The sequence below is a fragment of the Staurois parvus genome, unplaced genomic scaffold, assembly GCF_062004578.1.
Source record: "Staurois parvus isolate SC_StPar_1 unplaced genomic scaffold, SC_StPar_1.0 ptg000212l, whole genome shotgun sequence".
Lineage (NCBI taxonomy): Eukaryota > Metazoa > Chordata > Amphibia > Anura > Ranidae > Staurois > Staurois parvus.
This window is the reverse complement of record NW_028318008.1, coordinates 931,263-958,596: the sequence shown is the minus strand read 5'-3', so window position 1 is coordinate 958,596 and position 27,334 is coordinate 931,263. Positions and strand designations below refer to the sequence as shown.

Sequence of the window (27,334 nt, the reverse complement as noted above, 5' to 3'; positions counted from 1 at the left end):
ATAGACTGTAATGTGTGGGAAGTGCTCTCCTTGTCAGCCAGTGTACACAGACAGGAAGAGCACTTCCCGCACAGTACAGTCTATGCATTGTACTAAAGGCAGTTGATTTACTAAAGCCAAATAGACTGAGCACTTTGCAAGTGCAGTTTCTCCAGAGCTTTGAATATACAATCACATTCAAGGAAAAAAAATAATTTTGCTTGCACATGATTGGATGGTGGAAGTCAGCAGGGAGTTCCCCCCATTTAGTAAACTCTGGAGCAACTTGCAAAGTGCTTGGTCTATTTGGCTTTAGTAAATCCCTCCCCTCCCCCATCCTACAAGGGCTGTCAGCCTCCTTCACCACAATGAAGGTCTCTTGGAGGAATCCCGCTGCTGCCAGACAAGCACACTTCCCTGAGGGTGAGGGATCTGCACATACACCAGGACACATTGTATGAAGATACCAATTTATTACCGATATCCAGGTCTGTGTGCGATAATAACGTGGAAAGAACACTTGGGGACTAGATTGCTGCGGTCAGCCATAGAGATGCTGTCATTGGGTGGAATTCGGCCAATCGGCGGAGGTCACTTTTCACCGAGGTGGATCAACATATGCCAGCGGTAATCTGCTTTCCGCTTGTAGCTTTTCCCGCACTCGGGACAGGAATATGTGTGGCACTCCTTGGCGACATGGACGCTCATGTGCTGCTTGAGGTTGTACTTCTGCCGGAAGCCTTTGCCGCACTGCAGGCAGGTGAAGGGCTTGTCGTTGCTGTGAGTGTGCAGATGGTTCTTCAGGTTGCTCTTCTGGACAAAGCCCTTCCCACACTCAGGGCAGAAGTACGGGACGTCTCCTTGGTGGATCCTCATGTGTAGGACGAGGCCGGGTTTGGTCCGGTAACATCTGCCGCACTCGTGGCAGGAATATCGCTCCCCAGTGTGGACCATTTGGTGGGTTTCCAGCTGTGCCTTGAATAGAAAGTTCTTTCCGCAGTCAGAGCATATGAATGGCTTATCGCCGGTGTGTCGTCTTTCATGGATCTCGCGGCCTTTGTCGCTGGAAAAGCTCTTTTCACAGAAGGAACAAGGAAATGGTTTTTGGTTGGAGTGAACCACTTGATGTCGGAGGACCGTTGCTTTGCATGCGAAGAGCCTCCCGCAGTCTGGACAGGCCACTTTGTACTTCTTATGAGCCAGGTAGTGTCTCTGGAGGCATATTCTGCTGGTGAAATAGCGCCCACACTTGGAGCACTTGTACATCTTCACTGGTGTGCAGGTTAAAGTCCGCACCTCCTGTGCGTTGTCATTGGTAGATGTGCCGAGTTCCAGCACTTTCTTTAACAAGCCCGTCTTGGTTTCCCTTGGTAAGGCCATCTTCCTGTGGGTTAGCTGTGGATTACGGATCACCAGGGGCAAGGTACGTGGCAGGATCCTGTCCTTCCTCAGAGCCAAGGGCCATATTGTTTGTGTTCCTCTGCTGCTGGTTGAGGGGCCTCCAGCTCGGTGTGAGAAGGATTCTTCTTCTGATTCCTCCTCGCTGGACATGGCCTCCTCTTTAATTGTAATTGGGATAATCTGTGTCTCATCGATGTTGTTAGGATCTTCATCAGAGAACGGCTCCTCTTTAATATAGAAAGATTTGTCCACTCCGGAAACAGGTTCCCTCTTAGTATGAAGAGACACGTGATCTGACAGGTCCTCTTCATCTGAGAGGGGTTCTTCCTTAATATGAACAGACATTTCTTGTGATGATTTATCGTTGGCACTCTGGAGACATTCCTCCTTATAGGCACGTTGTGTCCTGTCCACTTTGGGGGCTCCTTTTCCTGAGAGTGATTCCTCGTTATTAGGAGTCTTGGTGCTGGGTGACCCAACTGCAGCTGCACTTATCGGGGGTTCCTCTTTTATGTGGGCAGATGGATTATGTGTGGAGGAGCACCTCCCTCCTGTACATGAAAGGGCTTCCTCCTTCATATTGGCAGCTTTGGGATCCTCTGACCAATTGCTTTCTATGAATGGAGACATCTTCAGATATGGCCCAGCCTCTACCACAGCTCCTGGGCTGGGCAATGAAATCTTCAGGACATCACATGGTTTTCGGCCTGTCCGACCTCCAGCCGGGTCTGTGGCAGGTGAAGCCGGGATTTCACATGGTTTTCGGTCTGTCCTACCTCCAGCCGGGTCTGTGGCAGGTGAAGCCGGGATTTCACATGGTTTTCGGTCTGTCCGACCTCCAGCCGGGTCTGTGACAGGTGAAGCCGGGATTTCACATGGTTTTCGGCCTGTCCTACCTCCAGCCGGGTCTGTGACAGGTGAAGCCGGGATTTCACATGGTTTTGGTACTTTTAGGCATTTGACCCCTGCATTGCTTTTTATTGTGATCTTTATTTTGTCCTTGAAATCCAGGGCAGAAATTGGGGTGGTCAGTGGTCCAAAGAGGTCTGACAATGCCATTCTACCTGTAGGAAATAAAACACACAACAGCCAGATGAGGGTCAGCTCAGGACTAATATGAAGAATAAACTCTACAGAAATCATCATCAAACAGATTGGTGGGACTGGTCAGGATGGTCCTGTCTGTGAACAGTAGGAAAGGTGATGGTGAAGGTCGGTGATTGGTGGGACTGGTCGGGATGGCTCTGTCTGTGAACAGTAGGAAAGGTGATGGTGACGATCAGTGATTGGTGGGACTGGTCGGGATGGCTCTGTCTGTGAACAGTAGGAAAGGTGATGGTGACGATCAGTGATTGGTGGGACTGGTCGGGATGGCTCTGTCTGTGAACAGTAGGAAAGGTGATGGTGAAGGTCGGTGATTGGTGGGACTGGTCGGGATGGCTCTGTCTGTGAACAGTAGGAAAGGTGATGGTGAAGGTCGGCCATTGGTGGGACTGGTTAGGAGGAAGAGGACAGGGTAGTGAGGAGACAATGGTGAAGGCTGGTGATTAAATATTGGTCACGTGTTCTATATTTATCAGGTGTGAGGGGGAGGGGTCACGTGTTTTATATTTATCAGGTGAGGGGAAGAGGCAGGTGACTTTTTCTCATTCAAAATAACCACCCATAGAGGGGCTGTGACGTCCCGTGCGGGTCCTTCCTTGTGTAATCAGGAAGCTGTGACGTCATATGTACAATTCTCCAGGTGTTGGGGGTTCTGGTGGATCTCTTACCCGGGAAAACCCCGAACGAACCGTTCTCCATTCCTCCTCCTTCGTTAGTCTCCAGCCGCCATCTTGTCGTAGACCGGAACCGGAGACATTGTGGTGAGGATTCTTCCGCCTCTATTCCGGATTGGCGAACAGTAGACACGACACATGACCGGAGGGGAAGCCCGCCTCCAGATGTATTATTTGTATTGATAGGTGATGACGTCATTTCTGTATTACGAATATTATTGTCAGTATCACAATTATGATTCTTAATGGAGCCGTGACTGCAGTTCTCCGCTCTGACCATCGGATGGCGCTGTGTATTCATAATAAGTTGAAGTTTTCCGCTCTGACCATCGGATGTCGCTGTGTATTCATAATAAGTTGCAGTTTTCCGCTCTGACCATCGGATGGCGCTGTGTATTCATAATAAGTTGCAGTTTTCCTCTCTGACCATCGGATGTCGCTGTGTATTCATAATAAGTTGAAGTTTTCCGCTCTGACCATCGGATGGCGCTGTGTATTCATAATAAGTTGAAGTTTTCCGCTCTGACCATCGGATGGCGCTGTGTATTCATAATAAGTTGAAGTTTTCCGCTCTGACCATCGGATGGCGCTGTGTATTCATAATAAGTTGCAGTTCTCCGCTCTGACCAGCGGATGGCGCTGTGTATCTATAATAAGTTGCAGTTCTCCGCTCTGACCATCGGGTGTCGCTGTGTAATCATAAGTGAGTTGCAGTTCTCGCGTATTGCCACAAGATGCCGCTCACCAATAATATAGTAGTAGAGGAGTTGTAATTCTCAGCTTTAAGCATCGGGTGTCCCTGTATATTTAGATAGAATAACCAGAGAGTAGGGGTTACAACCTCCGGTCGCTGGGGGTCGCTGTATATGAATGGATAACAAAGACGGAGGTGCAGTTCTCATTTGTCGCCACCAGATGTCACGCTGGATGAGACACGTGACGTCTCATCAACAGGAAGTAGCTCCGCCTACATTCTGGATGAGGAAACAACGTCACCAATATGGAACGCAAACAGGAAGTGGGGTCAGGAGGCGGATCAGACGAGATGGGGAGAACTTCCGGGGCGGAGCAAGATGGCGGCTGCAGAGAGGGTGAGAATGGCAGTTCCTGAAATAAAAACTGTTAGAGGGAGGTAGTGGATGGGACTTTCTGCTCCCATTATCCCCTGCGGGAGCATTTCTACCGGATTGAAGCCTGAGGGGGTGTTACCCACTGAGCCCCCTCCTCACCTACCCTTCCCTCCCCCCAACTACCCTTTCCTGTACTGACTGCCACTTGCCTGCCCTTTCCCTACCCTCCCCCCTTCCCAATTACCCTCAGCCCCACCCACCTCTCCAAAACAGTGGCTCCTCCCCCGTGTGTACACAGCGCCCCCCATTGTCATAGGCTGATGGCTGCGTGTCCTCTTCCATGCAGGGGGCCAGACACATGGAGGAGAAATGAAGAAACGTGTGATGGTGACCTTCCCCTGCGTGATGATGTCATTGGTGATGCCCCTCCCCTGTGTGATGTCATTGATGCCCCTACCCTGTGTGATGATGTCATTGATGCCTCTCCCTGTGTAATGTCATTGGTGACTCTCCCCTGCGTGATGATGTCATTGGTGATGCCCCTACCCTGTGTGATGATGTCATTGGTGAGTCTCCCCTGTGTGATGATGTCATTGGTGACGCTCCCCTGCGAGATGATGTCATAGATTATGACCCTCCCCTGCGTGATGATGTCATTGGTGATAACCCTCCCCTGGGTGATGTCATTGGTGATGACCCTCCCCTGAGTGATGATGTCACTGGTGACTCTTCCCTGCGTGATGATGTCATTGGTGATGACCTTTCCCTGTGTGATGTCATTGGTGATGACCCTCCCCTGTATGATGTCATTGGTAATGACCCAACCAACCCCCCTCCCATGTGATGTCATTGGTGACTCTCCCCTGTGTGATGATGTCATTGGTGATGACTCTCCCCTGTGTGATGATGTCATTGGTGATTCTTCCCTGTGTGATGACATTGGTCTCTCCCCTATGTGATGATGTCATTGATGATGACCGTCCCATTGGTGGTGATGTCATTGGTCATGACTCTCCCCTGTGTGATGTCATTGATGACCCTCCCTTGTGTGATGATGTTATTGGTGATGACCCTCCCTTGTGTGATGATGTCATTGGTGATGACCCTCCCTTGTGTGATGATGTCATTGGTGATGACCCTCCCTTGTGTGATGATGTCATTGGTGATGACCCTCCCCTGTGTGATGATGTCATTGGTGATGACCCTCCCCTGTGTGATGTCATTGGTGATCTCCTCTGTGTGATGATGTCATTGGTGATCTCCTCTGTGTGATGACGTCATTGGTGATCTCCCCTGTGTGATGACATCATTGGTGATCTCCCCTGTGTGATGACGTCATTGGTGATCTCCCCTGCATGATGATGCCATTGGTGATGACCCTCCCCTGCGTGATGATGTCACTAGTGACCCTCCCCTGCGTGATGATGTCACTGATGCCCCTCCCCTGCGTGATGATGTCATTGGTGACTCTTCCCTGTGATGATGTTACTGATGATGACTCTCCCCTGTGTGATTGTCATTGATGATGACTTTCCCCTGGTGATGATGTCATTGGTGCTGGCCCTCCCCTGTGTGATGATGACATTGGTCACTCTTCCCTGTGTGATGATGACATTGGTCACTCTTCCCTGTGTAATGATGTCATTGATGACCCTTCCCTGTGTGATGATGTCATTGATGATGACCCTTCCCTGTGTGATGATGTCATTGGTGATCTCCTCTGTGTGATATCATTGGTAAACTCCCCTGTGTGATGATGTCATTGGTGCTGGCCCTCCCCTGTGTGATGATGACATTGGTCACTCTTCCCTGTGTAATGATGTCATTGATGACCCTTCCCTGTGTGATGATGTCATTGATGACCCTTCCCTGTGTGATGATGTCATTGATGACCCTTCCCTGTGTGATGATGTCATTGATGATGACCCTTCCCTGTGTGATGATGTCATTGGTGATCTCCTCTGTGTGATATCATTGGTAAACTCCCCTGTGTGATGATGTCATTGGTAAACTCCCCTGTGTGATGATGTCATTGGTGATCTCCCCTGTGTGATAATGTCATTGGTGATTACCCTCCCCTGCGTGATGATGTCATTGGTGATGACCCTCCCCTGCGTGATGTCACTGGTGACCCTCCCCTGCATGATGATGTCACTGATACCCTTCCCCTTTGTGATGATGTCATTGGTGACTCTTCCCTGTGATGATGTCACTGATGATGACTCTCCCCTGTGTGATTATGTCATTGATGATGACTCTCCCCGGGTGGTGATGTCATTGGTGCTGGCCCTCCCCTGTGTGATGATGACATTGGTGACTCTTCCCTGTGATGATGTCACTGATGATGACTCTCCCCTGTGTGATTATGTCATTGATGATGACTCTCCCCGGGTGGTGATGTCATTGGTGCTGGCCCTCCCCTGTGTGATGATGACATTGGTGACTCTTCCCTGTGATGATGTCACTGATGGTGACTCTCCCCTGGGTGATGTCATTGGTGCTGGCCCTCCTCTGTGTGATGTCATTGATGAACCCCCCCGAGGCTCTTGAAATGTGTTGGCTGTGTGAACCATTAAAGTGAATGTTGGACTCTCACAATGGGGCAGATGCTCCTCCTGCTGATGATGAGTCCTTGTCTGGGGCCAGGTGGAGGAGGCCAGCCTTGTTCCATGAGATTTGCCTCCCCACAACGGCGATTATGTTCCCTTCACTGCTTTGATGAAATAAATGTGGAAGATCCTCGTGGGCGTGTCTCTCATCCTCCATCTCTCTGTTTTCAGATTGCCCTCTGGATAGAAGAAGGGGCGGAGCCGCCAGGTTTCCTGTGATGGAATTTAAACCCAAAGGATCGATTGTGAGCTGCATGAAGGACGAGAGGAGCGATCATCCCGCCATGTCTGAGGAACATTCGCCATGTGATCTGGATATTAAAGAGGAGTGGTCATCACCAGAAGGAGGCAGACTAGCTGATGGCCCCACCCCTGAGGATAACAAGCAACCGACATTGACTTTCATTGATGCGAAGGGAAACACAACGAATGCCGATGTTTCTGTTTCCACCAATCACATCAAGCCGCCATGTATAAAGGAGGAATCCGCTTCCACTAGGGAGGAGAGTCTAAATGACACCAACTGTGAAGGTGAGCGCTGCGCGCCGCGTCCGTCTTCTGACTGCAAGGCGGAGTCCCAGGTTCCTGACAATGAGGACCACATCAGCGGCAGCACAGCGGCTATCGATTTCATTCCAGTTATCATTAAGGAGGAATCGGTGTCAGAGGATGAAGAGAATCTCACCGACACCGAAGTCTACCCAGCGGGGGAGCCCCCTGAGACCGACTCTATGTACCGGCCAATGAGAGACTATCCCTGTCCAGAGTGTGACAAGTGTTTCACCACCCCGCTAGAACTGGCCCGGCACCAGCGTGGCCACCTGCCCCGGAAGCAGTTTTTATGCGCCATGTGCAGTAAAACCTTCAGCAGTAAGTCAGACCTGAGCCGACACCAGAGAATTCACAGCGGGGAAAAGCCTTTCATGTGCTACGAGTGCGGAAAATGTTTCAGCAAAAAATCTGACGTCCTCCGTCACGAGAAAATCCACAGCGGGGAGAAGCCATTCTCCTGCCCACAGTGTGGGAAATGTTTCAGCCGCGACTCGCACCTCAGTCGCCATCAGAGAATTCACACGGCAGAGAAAGCCTTCACCTGCTCTGAGTGTGGCAAAGTCTTCACACGGGAAATGCAGCTTCAGCGTCACGTCCGAGTCCATACCGGGGAGAAGCCCTTCTCCTGCTCCGAATGTGGCAAATGTTTCCGCAAGAAGTCGGACGTGTCGCGGCACGAGAAGATTCACACCGGAGAGAAGCCCTTCATATGTTCTGAGTGCGGAAAACGATTCAGCCGCCATTCGCACTTGGTCATCCATCGCCGTGTGCACACCGGGGAGAAAACCTTCTCGTGTTCGGAGTGTGGCAAATATTTCACACAATACTCCACGCTCATTTCCCACCGGCGGATTCATACCGGGGAAAAACCATTTGCTTGCACGGAGTGTGGGAAATGCTTTGCGCAGAAGCGAGATCTCAACAAGCACATGACCCTTCACACTGGCGTGAAGCCATATCCATGTTCGGAGTGCGGGAAAAGTTTTGTGCTGAAATACGAACTGCGTAAGCACCTCCGCATCCACACCGAGGAGAAACACTTTGTCTGCACTGAATGCGGAAAATGCTTTGTCACCAAATCTGACCTGGTGCGCCACCAGCGCATTCACACCGGGGAGAAACCCTTTGCCTGTTCAGAGTGCGGAAAATGCTTTAGCCGTCACACCTATCTCGGCATCCACCAGCGAGTTCACACAGGAGAGCGACCGTTCGTCTGCTCCGAGTGCGGCAAGTGCTTCAGCCAGAGGACGGCACTGGCAGCACACAGCAGAACGCACACTGGAGGCCGGCCGTTCGCCTGCTCGGAGTGTGGAAAATGTTTCAGCAAGAAGTCTGATCTCCTCCGCCACCAACGCATTCACACTGGTGAGAAGCCCTTCACTTGTCCCGAGTGCAGCAAATCCTTCAGCCGACACACTTACCTGATGATCCACAAGAGAATCCACACCGGAGAAAAACCCTTCCTTTGTGCCGAGTGTGGCAAACACTTTACCTATCGATCCCACCTCACCCGACATCAGAGGATCCACTCCGAAGGCTCCCTCTCCGAATGACCACAGAACTGCTTTGTTGGCAGAAATCTAGCAATGGAGAGCTTTACAAGTCACAACCGTGACTGACTCTACTGAGGTCCTCATCTTCAAATGTGAACTGCAAACCCAACATGTGACTGATCTCCTGAGAAAGATGTGTATACAGTACCGTGTATGACACCAGAACGTCCAATTCACTGAGGTCCTCATCTTCCAACAGCAAACCCAACATGAGTCTGATCTTCCGGAAAACTGTACAGTACTGGGCATTTCACTAAAGTGTCACAATATGAGTCCCTCACAAGTCCTGCCACATCCGGCATTAGTAGATTCCCTCATATGTCATATAATGTCCATCAACTGAAGCTTCCCTAACTTGCTGGTCCCACCATAAGGTTCCCTCACTTGCTGGTCCCACCAGAAGCTTCCCTTACTGGTCCCACCAGAAGGTTCTCTTACCGGTCCCACCAGAAATTTCCCTCACTCGCCGGTCCCTCCGGAAGGTTCCCTCACTCGCCGGTCCCTCCGGAAGGTTCCCTCACTCGCCGGTCCCTCCGGAAGGTTCCCTCACTCGCCGGTCCCTCCGGAAGGTTCCCTCACTCGCCGGTCCCTCCGGAAGGTTCCCTCACTCGCCGGTCCCTCCGGAAGGTTCCCTCACTTGCTGGTCCCACCATAAGGTTCCCTCACTTGCTGGTCCCACCATAAGGTTCCCTCACTTGCTGGTCCCACCATAAGGTTCCCTCACTTGCTGGTCCCACCATAAGGTTCCCTTACTGGTCCCACCAGAAGCTTCCCTTACTGGTCCCACCAGAAGGTTCCCTCACTCGCCGGTCCCTCCGGAAGGTTCCCTCACTCGCCGGTCCCTCCGGAAGGTTCCCTCACTCGCCGGTCCCTCCGGAAGGTTCCCTCACTCGCCGGTCCCTCCGGAAGGTTCCCTCACTCGCCGGTCCCTCCGGAAGGTTCCCTCACTCGCCGGTCCCTCCGGAAGGTTCCCTCACTCGCCGGTCCCACCGGAAGCTTCCCTCACTCGCCGGTCCCACCGGAAGCTTCCCTCACTCGCCGGTCCCACCGGAAGCTTCCCTCACTCGCCGGTCCCACCGGAAGCTTCCCTCACTCGCCGGTCCCACCGGAAGCTTCCCTCACTCGCCGGTCCCACCAGAAGCTTCCCTTTCCGGTCCCACCAGAAGCTTCCCTCACTTGCTGGTCCCACCGGAAGCTTCTCTTACCGGTCCCACCGGAAGGTTCTCTTACCGTTCCCTCCGGAAGGTTCCCTCACTTGCTGGTCCCACCAGAAGCTTCCCTTTCCGGTCCCACCAGAAGGTTCTCTTACCGGTCCCTCCGGAAGGTTCCCTCACCTGCCGGCCACTCCGGAAGGTTCCCTCCCCTGCCGGCCCCACCGGAAGGTTCCCTCCCCTGCCGGCCCCACCGGAAGGTTCCCTCCCCTGCCGGCCCCACCGGAAGGTTCCCTCCCCTGCCGGCCCCACCGGAAGGTTCCCTCCCCTGCCGGCCCCACCGGAAGGTTCCCTCCCCTGCCGGCCCCACCGGAAGGTTCCCTCCCCTGCCGGCCCCACCGGAAGGTTCCCTCCCCTGCCGGCCCCACCGGAAGGTTCCCTCCCCTGCCGGCCCCACCGGAAGGTTCCCTCACCGTTCCCACCAGAAGCTTCCCTCGGCTACTGGTCCCACCAGAAGGTTCCCTCACTTACTAGTCCCAATGTGTCTAACACCAAAGGTTCACTCAGCTGCAATGTTCCCATGTCCGGCACTAGAACTAACCCTCACAAGTCCCACCATGTCCAGCACCAGAAGGTTCCTTACAAGTCCCGCCGTGTCTGACACAACCAGTACTAAAAGGACTTCTGGAAGATATATTACCTCAGGGTGCCTCACCTGACATTCATTGGATCTTCAATAAAGTCCTCACAGAAGGTGAAAAACAGCACATGACCAGGAAATGTGGACAAGGGACAGCTCACTCGTCACACCTCCTCTGGCCCAAGATGATCTACAGAACTAAATCTTCCCATTTGTAAAACATCAACACAAGAAAATGAGACATTTCAAACCATCTCTGATATCAAATGATCAACACTGCCAAGTCCTTCCTCCTCCGTCCTAGATAACACTGCTAGAACAAACCACTGGAAGTCCTATATTGGTCCCACCGCATGTGGCATCAGAATGTCCATAATACTAGACGGAGCTGTGGGGGGATCTACGGACATGGAGAGGGACTAGGAATAGGACTTTCATCACCTACAGAAAAATGTCTGATAATGAACACTACCCAATCCTTTCTCCTCCATCCTAGGTAACAATACTGGACCACCCCACTGGAAGTCCTATATTGGTCCCACCGCATGTGATATCAGAATGTCCATAATACTAGACGGAGCTGTGGGGGGATCTACAGACATGGACAGGGACTAGGAATAGGACTTTCATCTCCTACAGAAAAATGTCTGATACATTATAATGAACACTACCCAATCCTCCATCCTAGGTAACAATACTGGACCACCCCACTGGAAGTTCTATATTGGTCCCACCATGTGTACCACCAGAATGTCCATAATACTAGACGGAGCTGTGGGGGGATCTGTGGAGAGCTGGTGATTTCCTGTCATGGAAATGTCTGACAGAGCAGTGGGGGGGTCTATGGATCCATATGGACAAGGTACTCACCTTTATAGTGCCTTCACTGTGCCCCATGCAGACCTTTCTAACCTCAACCAAGAAGGACATTTCTTCTGGTGACCTCCCGTGATCAGAATTGGTTATCTCCAGCCAGGTAGAGGTCCTAGACATCACAAGGAAGCTGTGGGCCAAGTCATTGAAGGGCAGATTCCATCCCATGTATCTGATACAAAGATTGCCAGTATTTCCATTAAAGCAGAACTAAAGACAAAACTTGTTTTCATGTTGGATGGAGTGAGGGAAGGTTGGAGCCCCTGTCATGTGTCCCTTTAGGGGGATTTCTCTTCACTTCCTGCCACACGGCCAAAACAGGAAGTGAGTGGAAATCCCTTCAAATTGAGGGAATCCCAGGTAGTCACCAGAACCAGTGTCCCCATTGGAAGGTTTCCCTTATTCCTGTCCTGGTGACAACTCAAAATGTAGGATTTTCCTTCACTTCCAGTGATAGCAGTAAATAGGACACCGAGAGGGGAAATCTCCCTAACGGGGGGGTCTAACCCCTCCCCCACTCCATCCAAAACTAAAATGTTTTTCCTTTAGTTCCACGCCTTACATTAGACACATTAGAACTTCTTAGAACCCCGAGAATACATAAATGTCATTGGACATTCTTATCAGCTTTTATTCTGGGGAATATCGGCCACTGCAAATGCTTGTTTAGGTTGCTGAGTGGGAGGGGCTTGCAGCTCAGTCACATGATCAGCTGTAATGAGAAGTCCTGCCTCCCTGTGGATGTATGGCCGATACGGACCCAGCAGTCCACAAATCACTCCAGTATAGGGATGGGACGTGCGGGGGAAGCCAGAAATGTGAACCTTTGTGCAGACTTCTGAGAGAAACAATGAGCCAATCAGAGTGGCAGGGGGCGTGACCCAGGGAGATGGCAGGGGGCGTGACCCAGGGAGGCATTCTGAGTGCTCTTGCCATGGTTGCATAGAAGCTTAGAGTGATTGTAAATCTTGTAAAACAAACCATTCAGTGTAAAATAGAAATGAAAGGGAAAACATTTGTGTATAGATGGAAGAAAACAATATAAAGACATTTTTTCCCCTTTCTATAAGTGATCACATTCCTTCTGTTCTCAGCTGCATAGAAAGTTGGCGGAGGAGAAACAGCAGAACACTAGTCTTCCCTGTGAATGGGAGAGGGCATGTCAGGAGAGTGTGATGATTGGAGAGCAGATAGAGTTCCCAACACAATTACAGAACTGACCACGCTGAGCTCTTATGCCTAGTGGGGTCAGTAATGGGAAAGCGAGGGACTGGCAGGATCTCCGGGGTTTTCACACAAAGGAAGCAATACAGAGAGAAGGTGAGACTTATTCATACCGGGACAGCCGGCACACACCGGGGGGGGGGGATGTTGGGGGGACAGATTCTTTCATTAGAACTTTCTGTATGCTGAGAGACGAATGAAAAATGTAAAATGGATCCCATCAGAGTTCTGTCTTCCTTGTCATGATCCGGAGTATGGAGGAGGCTGGGGATGTTCTGTGTGTGATGACCAGAGGACCCAGGAAGGGAATCCTGCCCTCCTATTGGACGTATAAAGTCTCAGATCATGGCCACTGAGGGCCCCATGTCGGAGAGCCCCATGTCGGAGGGCCCCATGTCGGAGGACCCCATGTCGGCCATGTTTCCTGGACAGTCGTAGATTCCACATTGTGGATAGGAGTTTGTGCTGCACGCCTGTTTATCCTGATGCCAGTCTAATAAATGTCATGTTGTTTTATCATCTGGTCTCTGAGTTTCATGTAAGGCCGTGGGATTGCAGCTGCCTCTGGAGGGTCCCCAGAGAGGAGGGAAGGGCCCGGGGAATGTCTTGTAATGGTGACGGACTCTTCGCTGAACACAGAAATGACCAATCAGCTCTTAGAGATTCCAATGTCATCTTCACCCCTCTGGTCCTCCTTCATCTCCCCATGTGTGCTTAGGAGCACCTACAGTGCATTGCCATTAGGGTGCGCCGACAACGCTTTAACCTTGATTCAGGCAGGGACGTCCCTAGTGTTGGTGTCACCCGGAACACTTGGTGTCACCCCCCTCCGATGAGCCTCGCAGGATGGATTGGATCTGCGGAGTGAGCAGGATGGATCGGAGTCTGATCCATTATCCTCCCCAATCCGCAGATCCGATCCATCCTGCGGGGGATCGTCGGCTTGCAACCTATACGGGGTTAACTGATCTCTCCATGAAACAAGTTTTAAAGCAAGTTGATGATCCCCGCAGGATGGATGGGATCTGCGGATTGGGGAGGACAATGGATCAGACTCCGATCCATTCTGCGGTGATCGTCGGCTTGCTTTAAAACCTACCTTTTCATGGATCGGGTCTGGTGTCACCCCATGCAATTGGTGTCACCCGGTGCAGTGCACACCCCCTGCACCTGCCTAGGGACGCCCCTAGTTTCAGGCTAACCCTTCTGTCTGGATTCAGTTAGAATCTGTTCACGCCCTGAAGGAGGAGGAGCCTGTCTCCTAAAACGTGTCGGCTGTATCTGAGCTCCTCAACCAGTCACTATTGGAAAGGGACCCCCAAGTGGAACGAATGTTGGCCGTAGGCATTGCTAAGCACACATCCAGGAATTGTCTATCAGGGAAGTAGTAGCTGGGGACTAGAACCACCTCCACACACAGTACTCCACCATGGACTGACCACATGACTTGTCACATGTATGAATCCATGTCACGTGTCATGGCCGTGTTCACCTGCATGGAAATGTACAGGTGTTCCATGCCTCCCCAGGCAGCAGGACCATTGCTATCAGGTGGGATGCAGAAGCTGTGCAGACAGTCGCTGCTCCCAGTGTGACACGGGTACCGGCGTGGCTGCATGGGTGTCACTGGGAACAGCACTTGTGTCCATGGAGCCGCTGCGTTCTCATTGACAGCAATGGCCCTGCCGCCCGGGGATATATATATATAGATATATATACACACCCATTGTGACATAAATGTAAAGATTTGAGTAGCTGAGATGTGACCTGTAGAAATATGACAATGTAGATTTAGCATTCCATGTTATAATAATATAAGATGTGTTCAGAATTCAGTCAGAGACAGATGGTCACCAATTAGCATCTGAAGGGACAGCTTCCTCTGGAAGGAGGTGACACCTGGATGCCAATAAGATTTGTCACCTTCTGGAAGGAAAAGGCTAGAGACAGTTCGGCGTCATGACACAGCGGGAGACCAGAGGTGGTTACGATGTGTCTGGGGAGCCCTGACAAATATACACATCAAAGGAGTATGTTGCATCTCTCATAAAAGCTAAAATATTAGTTGCAGAGAGATGAAAATACTTCCTTCTGATTGGTCACACTGTAGGCTATATCTGCATGTAAAACTGTATTTGTGGCCTATGTAGAATCCCAGAGAAATGCAGAAAACTGTTATATTGCGCCTGATTGTGACAGCTGAACAGTGGTACTGTCGCGATCAGACTGATGCGATGGTGACGGAAATTAAATCCGACTTGGTGATTCAAACCGTTCCTGGTCCAATCGACTTTGGGCATTTCAGTACCCAGAACGTCCTGTGGGCTGGTACAGGAACACCCCCAGAGAGGTGTGTGTGTGTACCAGTAAAACGGTTGGGTGGTGGTAAGCTACCGTTTGTGGTGGTGGGAGGGGGGGGGGGTGTGGATTGTGGAAGAGTGATTAACTCCGGGGTTCAAGCAAGATAGTTCAAGCCGTGATTTGTCATCATTGTGATGATTATGGCTTACAGCTCATGAAAACCCCAAATCCACAATCTCAGAAAATGAGAATATTGTGAAAAGGTGGAATAATCTCGGCTCAAAGTGTCCCACTCTAATCAGCTCATTCAGCCATAACACCTGCAAAGGGTTCCTGAGCCTTTCAATGGTCTCTCAGTCTGGTTCAGTAGGAATCACAATCATGGGAAAGACTGCTGACCTGACACCATCGCTGACACCCTCCATAAGGAGGGAAAGCCTCAAAAGGGAATTGCAGAAGAAGTTGGATGTTCCCAAAGTGCTGTATCAAAGCACATTAATAGAAAGTTATGTGGAAGGGAAAAGTGTGGAAGAAAAAGGTGCACAAGCAGCAGGGAGAACCTCAGCCTGGAGCGGATTGTCAGGGAAAGGCCATTCAAAAGTGTTGGGGACTTTCACAAGGAGTGGACTGAGGCTGGAGTCAGTGCATCAAGAGCCACCACACACAGACGGATCCTGGACATGGGCTTCAGATGTCGTATTCCTCTTGTCAAGCTGCTCCTGAACAACAAACAATGTCAGAAGCGTCTTACCTGGGCTAAAGAAAAACAGACCTGGTCTGCTGCTCAGTGGTCCAAAGTCCTCTTTTCTGATGAGAGCAACTTTTGCATCTCATTTGGAAGCCAAGGACCCCTGAGTATGGAGGAAGAATGGAGAGGCCCAAGGACCCCGAGTATGGAGGAAGAATGGAGAGGCCCAAGGACCCCGAGTATGGAGGAAGAATGGAGAGGCCCAAGGACCCTGAGTATGGAGGAAGAATGGAGAGGCACAAGGACCCCGAGTATGGAGGAAGAATGGAGAGGCACAAGGACCCCGAGTATGGAGGAAGAATGGAGAGGCCCAAGGACCCCAAGTATGGAGGAAGAATGGAGAGGCACAAGGACCCCGAGTATGGAGGAAGAACGGAGAGGCCCAAGGACCCAGAGTATGGAGGAAGAACGGAGAGGACCAAAGACCCCGAGTATGGAGGAAGAATAAAGAGGCCCAAGGACCCCGAGTATGGAGGAAGAATGGAGAGGCCCAAGGACCCTGAGTATGGAGGAAGAATGGAGAGACACAAGGACCCCGAGTATGGAGGAAGAATGGAGAGGCCCAAGGACCCCGAGTATGGAAGAAGAATGGAGAATGGAGAGGCCCAAGGACCCCGAGTATGGAGGAAGAACGGAGAGGACCAAGGACCCCGAGTATGGAGGAAGAATAAAGAGGCCCAAGGACCCCGAGTATGGAGGAAGAATGGAGAGGCCCAAGGACCCCGAGTATGGAGGAAGAATGGAGAGGCCCAAGGACCCCGAGTATGGAGGAAGAATGGAGAGGCCCAAGGACCCCGAGTATGGAGGAAGAATGGAGAGGCCCAAGGACCCCGAGTATGGAGGAAGAATGGAGAGGCCCAAGGACCCCGAGTATGGAGGAAGAATGGAGAGGCACACACTGCAAGATGCTTGAAGTCCAGTGTGAAGTTTCCACAGTCTGTGTTGATTTGGGGAGCCATGCCATCTGCTGGTGTTGGTCCACTGTGCTTCATTAAGTCCAGGGTCACCGCAGCCGTCTACCAGGATATTTTGGAGCACTTCATGCTTCCTTCCGCAGACCAGCTTTATGGGGATGCTGACTTCATTTTCCAGCAGGACTTGGCTTCGCCCACACTGCCAAAAGCACCAAAACCTGGTTCAATGACCGTGGGATTACTGTGCTTGATTGGCCAGCAAACTCGCCTGACCTGAACCCCATAGAGAATCTATGGGGCATTGCCAAGAGAAAGATGAGAGACATGAGACCGAACAATGCAGAAGAGCTGAAGGCCGCTATTGAAGCATCCTGGTCTTCCATAACACCTCAGCAGTGCCACAGGCTGATAGCTTCCATGCCACGCCGCATTGAGGCAGTAATTGCTACAAAAGGGGCCCCAACCAAGTACTGAGTACATATGCAGCTTCTACTTCTCAGAGGTGCGATATTGTTCTATGTACAATCCGTGTTTTATTGATTGCATGGAATATTCTCATTTTCTGAGATTGTGGATTTGGGGTTTTCATGAGCTGTAAGCCATAATCATCACAATGATGACAAATCACGGCTGGAACTATCTTGCTTTGCATGGAATGAGTCTCATATATTAGTGTCACCTTGTAAGTTGCTGCACTGAAATAAATCAACTTTTGCACCATATTCTCATTTTTCCAGTTTCACCTGTATATCACGGCTGGTCTTATATACTTATATATATTCAGACTAAGTCCCCTTTATTCCCTTTTATCCCAAGTCACAGCCGCACGTGCGTGCCTCGGTTAGCTAGTCGCTGTGGGCATGTGTGTGTGTGGGGTGGATCTGTGACATACATACATATGGTCCTTCCTGCCTTTTCAGATCCTTCACCCTTCAGAGGATCCTGTGCCTGGAAAGAGGACCTGTCCACATCACAAGCACCATGGTATTTCCGAGGAAAGGTTATCATGAGGCTTGACCCAGACAGAGCAGCCATCTTGGGGATGGAATCATGGAATTTCTTGAGCAGTTATTTCTGAAGCTGGACACCCTACCCCCCCCCCCCCCAGTTTACATATGGGCGGGCTGGCCACAGGGCGATTAAAAAAAAAAATGTCTGGTACAATTTTCAGACCAATTTCCAATGCCATACACTTTAACAATTTGCATTGGAATTGCTCCTGAACCGCAGAAGGAAGCCGCACCAGACTTACAAATTGCACTGCAAACCAGCCCCGCCCATATGTGAACCCAGGCTTAAAGTGACCCTTGGGATCCTCCCGCCTAAAGAGAGGTTCTGCTGACTCACCCACCTGTTCGGTTAGTGAGCATGACCACACCTTCTCCTCCCAACCCACCCCTGCAAGCCTGATTTCAGCTTTCAACAGTTATGTAAGATTACATCTGGTTTCAGGTCTAGGAGTCTTCTTTCCTGACAACCTCTTTTGAAGGTAAAGCTTTGGGCTCCCAACTAGCCACATGGGGGCTTCATAGAGGACATAGGAACCTTCCATACACACCATTATCCACACACAAGGCAGCCGTGGAAAAATCTTTAATAAATAAATGTGATACAAGTGGATGAAGTTTGGGGAGAACGTGAAATAACTCAGAATTGTGTGTGACGTTTCATCATTTTCTTATATCCATCGGCCCGTGGATCAGCATGTGTTTGTTTAGAACCGACTTGGCTATGAAATGTTTGCCACACACATGGCAGCCGAAAGGCCGTTCCCCCGAGTGTTTCCTCTCATGGATGGCCAGCTCGGTTTTATTAAAGAAACATTTTCCACATGTAGAGCAGAACAAAGGCAACGAATGTGTTTTCTGGTGCTTGGCCAGGGACGTCTCGCTGTAGAAGCACCCCCCACAAACGGGACAGACGCACAACTTGAGGTCAGTGTGGATGACTTGGTGTTTGACCAGGAAGGACATCTCGGTGAAGCTCTTTCCACACAAGGAACAGATAAAGAGCTTATCGACGGTGTGGATGACTTGGTGGCGGGCAAGGTCCAGGTTACTAGAAAACCCTTTATAGCAGCTGGGACAATGGTATAGGATCTCCATCGAGTCTTCCTTCTGGCGGACGCTATACAAGGAAGCGTTGTCAGGGCCCTTTGCTGGTACCTTGTCCACAGGAATCTCTACCTCATAGGCCAGTGTCTCTGCAACGGCGTTCGAGCGTTGCTTGTGTATATGATCTGCATGCTGAGAAATGTCCAATACATTGATAAAAGTCACTGGCTCCTCTTTGACGTGTGCGGCTGTGGAATGTCCCTGATCTCTGGGGGTATAAATGTTCGGGGAAGAATCTTCCTCAACTGGTACAGTCTCTACCTTAATGTGGCAGATTGCTTGAGGGACTTGGTCTGCACCATCACTGGGGACTTTGACTTCTACATACACCTGGGGTTCTTCTTTAATGTGAACACAAGTATATGGAATTTGGTTGGCACAGTTATCAGCAAGGCTGTCTTCTTCATCAGACAAGGGCTCCTCCTTAATTCGGACTGGAAAACCTTCCACATGGCATGTAGTTGTGTCTCCTCTACAAGGGTCTATGCCATCCGGCCCAGCATCTCCTCTACAAGGGTCTATGCCCTCCGGCCCAGCATCTCCTCTACATGGCTCTATTCCCTCCGGCCCGGCATCACCTCTATATGGGTCTATGCCTTCTACCCCTGTGTCTCCTTCATACGAGTCTAAGCCTTCGGGCCCTGTGTCTCCTTGATAAGGGTCCATGACCTCAAGCCTCATGTCTCCTTCATATGGGTCTAGGCCTTGTGGCGCCAAGTCTTCTTCATATAGGTCTATACCCTCTGGCCCGGCATCAATAATCATACCATCTTCTGAGTCACTGTCTGATGTCACCAGATCTCCAGAAGTGTTTCTGTTCTCACAGTCATCTGACAGAAATACATATTTTACTTGGTTATTAGTGTTCATTTACAGGAAGTATACAGATAATATACAATAATTTTATGACAGAAGTGGACCTATGTAATATCATCAAACCGTCTGCTAGTAGAAGACCACCATGAGCTGTTTATGCAGGATTAGACCTTTCTAGAAGGTCCCCTAGTCCTATCCGAGTTCAGTCTATGGAAACAATACTCATAAGGTCAGTAAATGAGGATTTTTGGTTCACCTTTTCTTGGAGGACATCACAGGACATTCAGGACTACTTGGGCTATGCTGCCACCTTCAGAATGGACATTGGCCAATATTAGTCAGGAATCCCCACCCAGCCCAGCTAAGCCTCAGTTCTGTAGCAAACAATGAGGAAAAGACCAGAGCAGAGGATCCCGAGTCCTGTGATGTTCTCCAAGAAAAGGATTTTACAGATAAACCAGACCAGACTTGAGACAAGCCTCTCTGAAACTGCACAGAGAAGTGCAGGATCTGGTGGAGGAGTACTGTCCTCCTCTCTGCTACTGACTGCTGAGATGAGGCAGATGCAGGAGAGCTGGATCTGCAGAAGAGGTGCAAGGGCCACACGAAATGGCTTGGCGGGCTGGGTTCAGCCCACGGGCCTTGAGTTTGACACATGTGATCTAGTACATCAGAAAACGATGCTCGCAGGATTCAGCACCAACATTACAAGCTGTCCCCAGTCTTGCCTATGGAGTCCAGGCACAGACCCTCCTGACCTACTGGCCGTAGGCAGCCTACCTGGAAGGAGATCTTCCCTTCCTCAGCAGGGATATTCAACAGAGGCCAGAAAAAAGGGGACTAAAGCCCACAATTAAAAAAAAACCTCAAGAGAGACATCTGCAGGCACATCCATCACCTGGTGACACCAGCTTTTTTACCTCCTTGCCCATTCAAGTGGTGGTGGTAGCACAACCCAAGTAATGAAGAGTATGACGCTCTGTGTTCTGTAATGAATATAAGATGGCTTCAACTCTCAACACTACAAATTACATGCAAAGTGAAGACGCAACATGAACTCCACCAGTCTGTGACCCCACCACCAGTCTGTGACCCCACCACCCATCTCATTGCTCTGGATTACCTCCACATTCTAGAATCCCGAGTCTACAACCACCTGGAGCCACCACCTCACTGATCATATTCTCAACCCCTTTCAGCTTGGCTTTCACCGACAACTTCACACTGAACTCATAACTTCATGTCAACCTGAAGGCCACTACTCCATACTCATACTAGCAGACCTTGCTGCCACCTTTCATACACCTGACCACCTACTCCTCCTCAGAAAAACTACCCTCCCTTGAACCGCCGAGACTTTGCTCTCTCCTGGTTCTTCTCCTACCCAAGTACGCCTTCAGTGTCACCTACAATTACCTCCACCCCTTCCTCCTTCCATAGGGGGTCCCCCAAGGCTCTGCCCTCAGTCCCCTTCTATTCCCCATCTACACATCCACCCCTTCCTCCTTCCATAGGGGGTCTCCCAAGGCTCTGCCCTCAGTCCCCTTCTATACCCCATCAACACCTCCTCCCTTCCTCCTTCCATAAGGGGTCCCCCAAGGCACTGCCCTAAGGCCCCTTCTATTCCCCATCTACACCTCCTCCCCTTCCTCCTTCCACAGGGGGTCCCCCGAAGCTCTGCCCTCAGACCCCTTCTATTCCCCATCTACACCTCCTCCCCTTCCATAGGGGGTCCCCCAAGGCTCTGCCCCCTCCCCGAACATCTTCAACATGATCAATAGCACAACTCTCTGTCTCCCCCCTCATGTTCACATTCAATATGTAATCCTGGTCTGACCTCTCCCCTTGTCCAGATCTTACCCCCTTCGCCGTACATCTCCAGAACGACACCACCAATCTAATAATTTTCTTTTATCACTCACCTTGACTATTGCAACTCCCTTCTTGTTAGCCAACCTCCAAACAGGCTCTCCTGCTTGCGGTCCATCATGAATGATGCTGCCAGACTCATCCACCTTACCGTCCAGTGTTCACCGCCCTTCTCTGCCAATCCTTCCACTAACAACCACCTACAAAGCCATCCACAACTCCACCCCCAACTACATCACCAACCTCATCTCAAAATATCAAGCTGTCCTCTCCGCTCCTCCCAGGACCTCCTGCTTTATGCCTCCAATGCTCACCTCCAGGACTTCTCCCATCCTGTGGAACTCTCTACCCCAATCTCTGTCTATATCCTACTGTCCGCCTTTAGGTGATTGCTTAGGGTTAGGAAGCCTATCCCACCTCCACCCAACAACTGAACTATGACCTTCTTCATCAGCCCCCACAGTTCTTTCCTTTCGTCACTTGCTCCTCCCCATTAGATTGTAAGCTCTGAGGAGCAGGGCCCTCCTAACGCTCTTGTATAGAATGGTATTATAAGTCAGGGTCTACCTTTATACTGTTGGCACTATATAGATCCTGTAGAATAATGAAAGCATAATGGTTCCATTGTTCTCTTACCCAGTGATGTGAGGGGTGGCTGACTGTCCATCATGACGTCCTTGTAGAGATCCTTGTGTCCTTTCTGGTGGTCCTTCATCATGACGTCCTTGTAGAGATCCTTGTGTCCTTCTAAATACTCCCACTCCTCCATGGAGAAATAGACAGTGACATCCTGACACCTTATAGGAACCTGACACACACAATGATACAGTCACCATCCAGACACATCCCTTGTCTGTTACTGAAGAATGTCCCAGAATTCCCGGCACCGCTCACCTCTCCTGTCAGCAGTTCCATCATCTTCTTGGTCAGTTCCAGGATCTTCTCTTCGCTCCTCTCAGATGTCAAGGAATGAGGCGGAGGCACGAATATGCTGTTCTGCTTCCGACAGAAGCCTTCTACCACTTGAAGTCTGTTGCTGCTGGTTGTGCGCCCTCCCGGCTTCTTCACAATGATGTAATCCTACAGAATAAAAAATGAGTGGGAATCAATTCTGCCCCATTCGTTGTCTCTGAAGGACCCCTCCAGACACAGGCAGAGTCTGAGCAGACTGAGTTACCTGCTCCCACCTTCAAGTAACTGGACATCAGCAGAGCCGTAAGGACCCCCATAGAACCCCCCATCCACCCCCCAACAGAGAATGCCTGGAGTGGATATCCCTTGCAGGGTATCATCTCTCCTGTGAGCAGTTAGACTCCTTCATTAATAGGACCCCAGTGGTAAGTCCACACTCAAAAAGGTGGCAGAGGCCCCCAGGAGTGACTTTGCATCTCACAGGTCTAGGAAGGGTTCCTTACATCCCTCCTAGATCTCCATTAACAAGCTGAAATCTGCCACCCAGTTTCATTGCAACCACCAAGTCCCGCTTCAAGTCCCTTGCAGTGATGGGGAGCTCTCCCTTAGGTGGGGGATGTCCATCACTTTGCTGGATCTTTGGGTCCAGATTGTCATCTGCCTTTCATTCTTCCTTCTACCCACAAAGACTAGGGATCTGCAAGCTGTTCCTTGGGGGTCCATGGTCCAGTGGAGGATCGGTTTTAGGGTTTCTACTCCAACCTGTGTACAATTCTGAAGGGCAGCATTGGATCCAATGTAGACCTAAAGTCTCTGAAATTCATTCCTTGGGTTCAGATGTTCTGCATTGAATCGGCCAGGTGGGTCACTGCCTTCCTCCAGATGAATCTCCTGACCCTATGTGCCTATCCCCATCCTTCCCCCACACCAGAGCTTTGGTGTTATGCGGTGAGTGAGTGCCACTAATCAGCTCCTCAGATCTTCAGGTTGTCCACTTTGTGGCCCATCTGGCCAACCTGCTGCTGTAGGACTGTTCCATCCGGGTTCCCACTGTCAACGTACAGCAGATGGTACAACCACCACAGAGCTTTGAGTGGGATTCAGCTCACCACCTGCGATGCTGGGACTTCTTCCTGCACACCATCAGGCTCAAACATCCCATCAAAGCCGGATGCTCCAGGGGCCCCTGATAGTATAGTCAGACTGCATACTGCAGGAGCCCAACTCAACCAGAGGTCACAGAGCTCAAACGGAGAGAAATCTGACTCTGACCTGGGTGAGACTGGCCTTGGCTGGTGCTCCAAGTGAAATACTGGCAGACAGAATACACAGCCAACATCGGCTGTGCGTCCGTTCTCGATGTTCCTCTGTGGGATGAATCCTGGCCTTCCTCCAGCCGGGTCTAGATCAGAGCCTGGAGCACTCCGAAGGGCAAATCCCAGACTTGGCTATCCCTGTGCAGTGACGGCTGTACAAGGGGTCATTCACATAGTTCCTCCCCCCAACCTTCTCCAGTACTCTGTGGGGTCCTAAACTGATCCTATTGATCCTTCGGGGGGCTGTCGTTTGAGCCTATAGCGGGAGGGAGTTCCACCATGACTTCACACTGATCGCCAGACCTGAGGCTGCCTCCTGGACCCCTCAGCACTGGCCAACTGTCCTCACAGATCTGACAGCCGCCCGCTCTCCCTTCCCTTGAGGTTTTCCCAAAAGGATGATCTGACCCGCAAGTTACTACAAGCTGCCGTCTGATTGTGGATGTCCCATCGTCAATGACTCCGCCCTTGAACCCCAACCACCGAATCTTACACAACGATCGAATATCCTGTAATCAGAGCATCAGCCAGAGGAGAACAAATCTCCCCTCTCCATTCAGTGATGTGACCTCCCAGAATACTCCTCACCTCTCCGGTCAGGTCTGTGTGATGTCATGTGACTTCCCAGAATCCCCCTCACCTCTCCAGTCAGGTCTGTGAGATGTCATGTGACCTCCCAGAATCCTCACCTCTCCGGTCAGGTCTGTGTTTTATTAATAGAGATGAGAGTGATGTCATGTGACCTCCCAGAATCCTCCTCACCTCTCCGGTCAGGTCTGTGTTTTATTAATAGAGATGAGAGTGATGTCATGTGACCTCCCAGAATCCTCCTCACCTCTTCAGTCAGGTCTGTGTGATGTCATGTGACCTCCCAGAATCCTCACCTCTCCGGTCAGGTCTGTGTTTTATTAATAGAGATGAGAGTGATGTCATGTGACCTCCCAGAATCCTCCTCACCTCTCCGGTCAGGTCTGTGTTTTATTAATAGAGATGAGAGTGATGTCATGTGACCTCCCAGAATCCTCCTCACCTCTCCGGTCAGGTCTGTGTGATGTCATGTGACCTCCCAGAATCCTCCTCACCTCTCCGGTCAGGTCTGTTTTATTAATAGAGATAACAGTGATGTCATGTGACCTCCCAGAATCCTCCTCACCTCTCCGGTCAGCAGGTAGAGGATCTCCAAGGTGATGTTGAGAATCCTCTGGGTCACCTCTGTCCTGTCCTCCATCTTGAGTGGGTGATGACCTCCTACAGATGAATATGACCTGACCTCAGTTTCAGTCTGAAATAAAAGAATGTCAGCAGATTCCAGAAACATCACATATTGGAAATATTAGGCAAGTGAACATGTTGTCCCTGAAGTTGATTTTTTACGTATGGGGCTGTGTAGCCGCAGACCAGTCGGGGTGCCCATGGTGACCTGTATCCACAGCCACTAGTGCCTACAATGGGCACAAAGCATCAGAACTGGAGCACAGAGACGTGGAGGAATGTGGATGGATCCAAGAATGGTTTTAGGAACACAACAATGAGTTTGAGGTGTTGACTTGGCCTCCAGATCTCAATCCAATGGAGCATCTGTGGGATGTTCTGAAAAAACAAGTCCAATCCATGGAGGTCCCACCCCCCAACTTACAGGATCTGCTACTGATGGCTTGGTGCTGATACCACAGCGTACCTTCATAGGGGGTCCGTGGGGGGGATGTACTCAGTACTGGGGGGATCAGGAGAGGGGGGTGCACTCAGTACTGGGGGGGGGGGGGTCAGGAGAGGGGGTGCACTCAGTACAGGGGGGTCAGGAGAGGGGGGTGCATTCAGTACTGGGGGGGTCAGGAGAGAGAGGTGTACTCAGTACTGGGGGGGTCAGGAGAGGGGGGTGCACTCAGTACTGGGGGGGGGTCAGGAGAGGGGGTGCACTCAGTACAGGGGGATCAGGAGAGGGGGGTGCCTTCAGTACTGGGGGGTCAGGAGAGAGGAGTGTACTCAGTACTGGGGGGGTCAGGAGAGGAGGGTGTACTCAGTACTGGGGGGGGGGGGGTCAGGAGAAGGGGGTGTACTTATAGGATATATTGGGGGGAGGGGATATTATGGGATATATTGGGAGGGAATATTATGGGATACCTCGGGGAGTCTCCCCTCCTCACCTGTGGTTCCAGTATATATTGGGGGAGGGGTGCTATACACATTATAAAATATTATGGGATATACTGCGGGGGGAGGGGACAGTATAGGATATATTGGGGGGAGGGGAATATTATGGGATTTATCGGGGGGAGGGGAATATTATGGGATATACTTGGGGGGTATTATGGGATATATTGGGGGGAGGGGATATTACGGGATACCTCGAAGTCTCACCTCTGTTGCTGCACTCGCTGTGATCAATCAGGAAGTGATCTCGGAGTCTCGGAGGGAATGTTATCTCCGGACACTAGAGGTGAGGCTCCGGGCGGGAAATGTCCCCGGTAAGGCCGCCATCTTCCCGGAGTCTTTTTTTCTGTGAGTTCTTATTGGCTGATCGGCAGATCTCCGTGGATCCCAGGCCGATCAGATCGGTGATATGACCCCCCCCCCCCCACACACACACACCCCATGGAGAGGACACACCGCCCTCTAGAGGTGGCCGAATACAGAACTACAATTACCACAATCCTTTGTGATGTCACTTCCCGTGCCTCGAGATGGACTTCCTGCTGAGGAAATGATCAGACAGCGCCGTGTGTATACTAAGAGGGAATGATGCATTGTGGGGAATGTAGTCCTCAAGGAGAACAGGAGGTAGTTGCAGTGTATTGTGGGGGATGTAGTCATGAGAGCAGGAAGCAGATGGCTGGGATGATGACCAGGGAAAGGGGATGTAAGGGGGGTATCATGTGACCAGGGAAGGGGGATGGAACACTAGGGGGTGTCATGTGACCAGGGATGGGGGATGGAACAGGGGGGGAGGTCATGTGACCAGGGAAGGGGATAAAACACTGGGGGGGTCATGTGATCAGGGAAGGGAGATGGAACTGGGGAAGTCATGTAACCAGGGAAGGGGGGATGTCATGTGACCAGGGAAGGGGGGTGGAACACTGTGGGGAAGGTCATGTAACTAGGGAAGGGGATAAGACACTGGGGGGGGGGGTCATGTGACCAGGGAAGGGGGATGATACAGGGGGGGAGGTCATGTGACCAGGGAAGGGGATAAAACACTGGGGGGGTCATGTGATCAGGGAAGGGAGATGGAACTGGGGAAGTCATGTAACCAGGGAAGGGGGGATGTCATGTAACCAGGGAAGGGGGGTGGAACACTGTGGGGAAGGTCATGTAACTAGGGAAGGGGATAAGACACTGGGGGGGGGGGGGGTCATGTGACCAGGGGGGGGGGAAGGTCATGTGACCAGGGAAGGAGGATGGAACGGGGGAATGTCATGTGGCCAGGGAAGAGGGATGGACCGGAGGGGATGTCACGTGACCATGGAAGGGGATAGTGATGACATGAAGCCATTTATTATCACAGAGTTGTTTGGCT

General features: G+C 51.1%; 3 protein-coding genes across 14 annotated transcripts; 1 reads left to right on the top strand and 2 right to left on the bottom strand.

Moving 5' to 3' along the window:
- Nucleotides 1–432: 432 nt before the first annotated feature.
- On the bottom strand, nt 433–3,444 carry LOC149461030 (uncharacterized). Its single transcript, XM_089678921.1, has 2 exons — nt 3,153–3,444; nt 433–2,444 (listed from the first exon to the last, which is right to left on the bottom strand). Exons 1-2 carry the CDS (start codon nt 3,436–3,438, stop codon nt 571–573), a joined length of 2,160 nt encoding a protein of 719 aa, XP_089535047.1. The 5' UTR covers nt 3,439–3,444; the 3' UTR covers nt 433–570.
- A 699-nt stretch (nt 3,445–4,143) lies between these two features.
- On the top strand, nt 4,144–13,349 carry LOC149461029 (uncharacterized). Of its 10 annotated transcripts, none has more exons than XR_016312966.1 (4): nt 4,144–4,249; nt 7,009–9,316; nt 9,599–9,685; nt 10,188–13,349. XR_016312966.1 is itself a non-coding variant. In XM_089678923.1 (2 exons), exons 1-2 carry the CDS (start codon nt 4,159–4,161, stop codon nt 8,940–8,942), a joined length of 2,025 nt encoding a protein of 674 aa, XP_089535049.1. In that variant the 5' UTR covers nt 4,144–4,158; the 3' UTR covers nt 8,943–13,349. The 10 variants fall into 10 exon arrangements, 2 of the variants coding, with proteins under 2 accessions (XP_089535049.1, XP_089535050.1); XR_016312965.1 differs by having other exon boundaries at nt 10,109–13,349; XR_016312964.1 differs by having other exon boundaries at nt 9,570–9,685; nt 10,109–13,349.
- A 5,021-nt stretch (nt 13,350–18,370) lies between these two features.
- On the bottom strand, nt 18,371–26,336 carry LOC149461028 (uncharacterized). 3 transcript variants are annotated; one of them, XM_089678929.1, is made up of 5 exons: nt 26,179–26,336; nt 24,974–25,102; nt 22,487–22,672; nt 22,229–22,400; nt 18,371–19,737 (listed from the first exon to the last, which is right to left on the bottom strand). In XM_089678929.1, the coding sequence occupies exons 2-5, from the start codon at nt 25,046–25,048 to the stop codon at nt 18,464–18,466; spliced, it is 1,707 nt and encodes a 568-aa protein (XP_089535055.1). In that variant the 5' UTR covers nt 25,049–25,102; nt 26,179–26,336; the 3' UTR covers nt 18,371–18,463. The 3 variants fall into 3 exon arrangements, with proteins under 3 accessions (XP_089535055.1, XP_089535056.1, XP_089535053.1); XM_089678930.1 differs by having other exon boundaries at nt 24,974–25,068; nt 26,179–26,330; XM_089678927.1 differs by lacking the exon at nt 26,179–26,336 and having other exon boundaries at nt 24,974–25,510.
- Nucleotides 26,337–27,334: the final 998 nt, after the last annotated feature.

Bases quoted from the DNA above. Each gene is read 5' to 3' on its own strand.
- LOC149461030 (XM_089678921.1), bottom strand. From the start codon at position 3,438: ATGGTCAGAGCGGAGAACTGCAGTCACGGCTCCATTAAGAATCATAAT. The intron at 2,445-3,152 runs GTAAGAGATCCA...TATTTCCTACAG, and splicing joins TTCGTTCGGGGTTTTCCCGG to GTAGAATGGCATTGTCAGAC.
- LOC149461029 (XM_089678923.1), top strand. From the start codon at position 4,159: ATGGAACGCAAACAGGAAGTGGGGTCAGGAGGCGGATCAGACGAGATG. The intron at 4,250-7,008 runs GTGAGAATGGCA...CTCTGTTTTCAG, and splicing joins AGATGGCGGCTGCAGAGAGG to ATTGCCCTCTGGATAGAAGA.
- LOC149461028 (XM_089678927.1), bottom strand. From the start codon at position 25,138: ATGTTTCTGGAATCTGCTGACATTCTTTTATTTCAGACTGAAACTGAG. The intron at 22,673-24,973 runs GTGAGGAGGATT...TTTATTCTGTAG, and splicing joins TCTACCTGCTGACCGGAGAG to GATTACATCATTGTGAAGAA. The intron at 22,401-22,486 runs GTGAGCGGTGCC...TGTGTGTGTCAG, and splicing joins TGGAACTGCTGACAGGAGAG to GTTCCTATAAGGTGTCAGGA.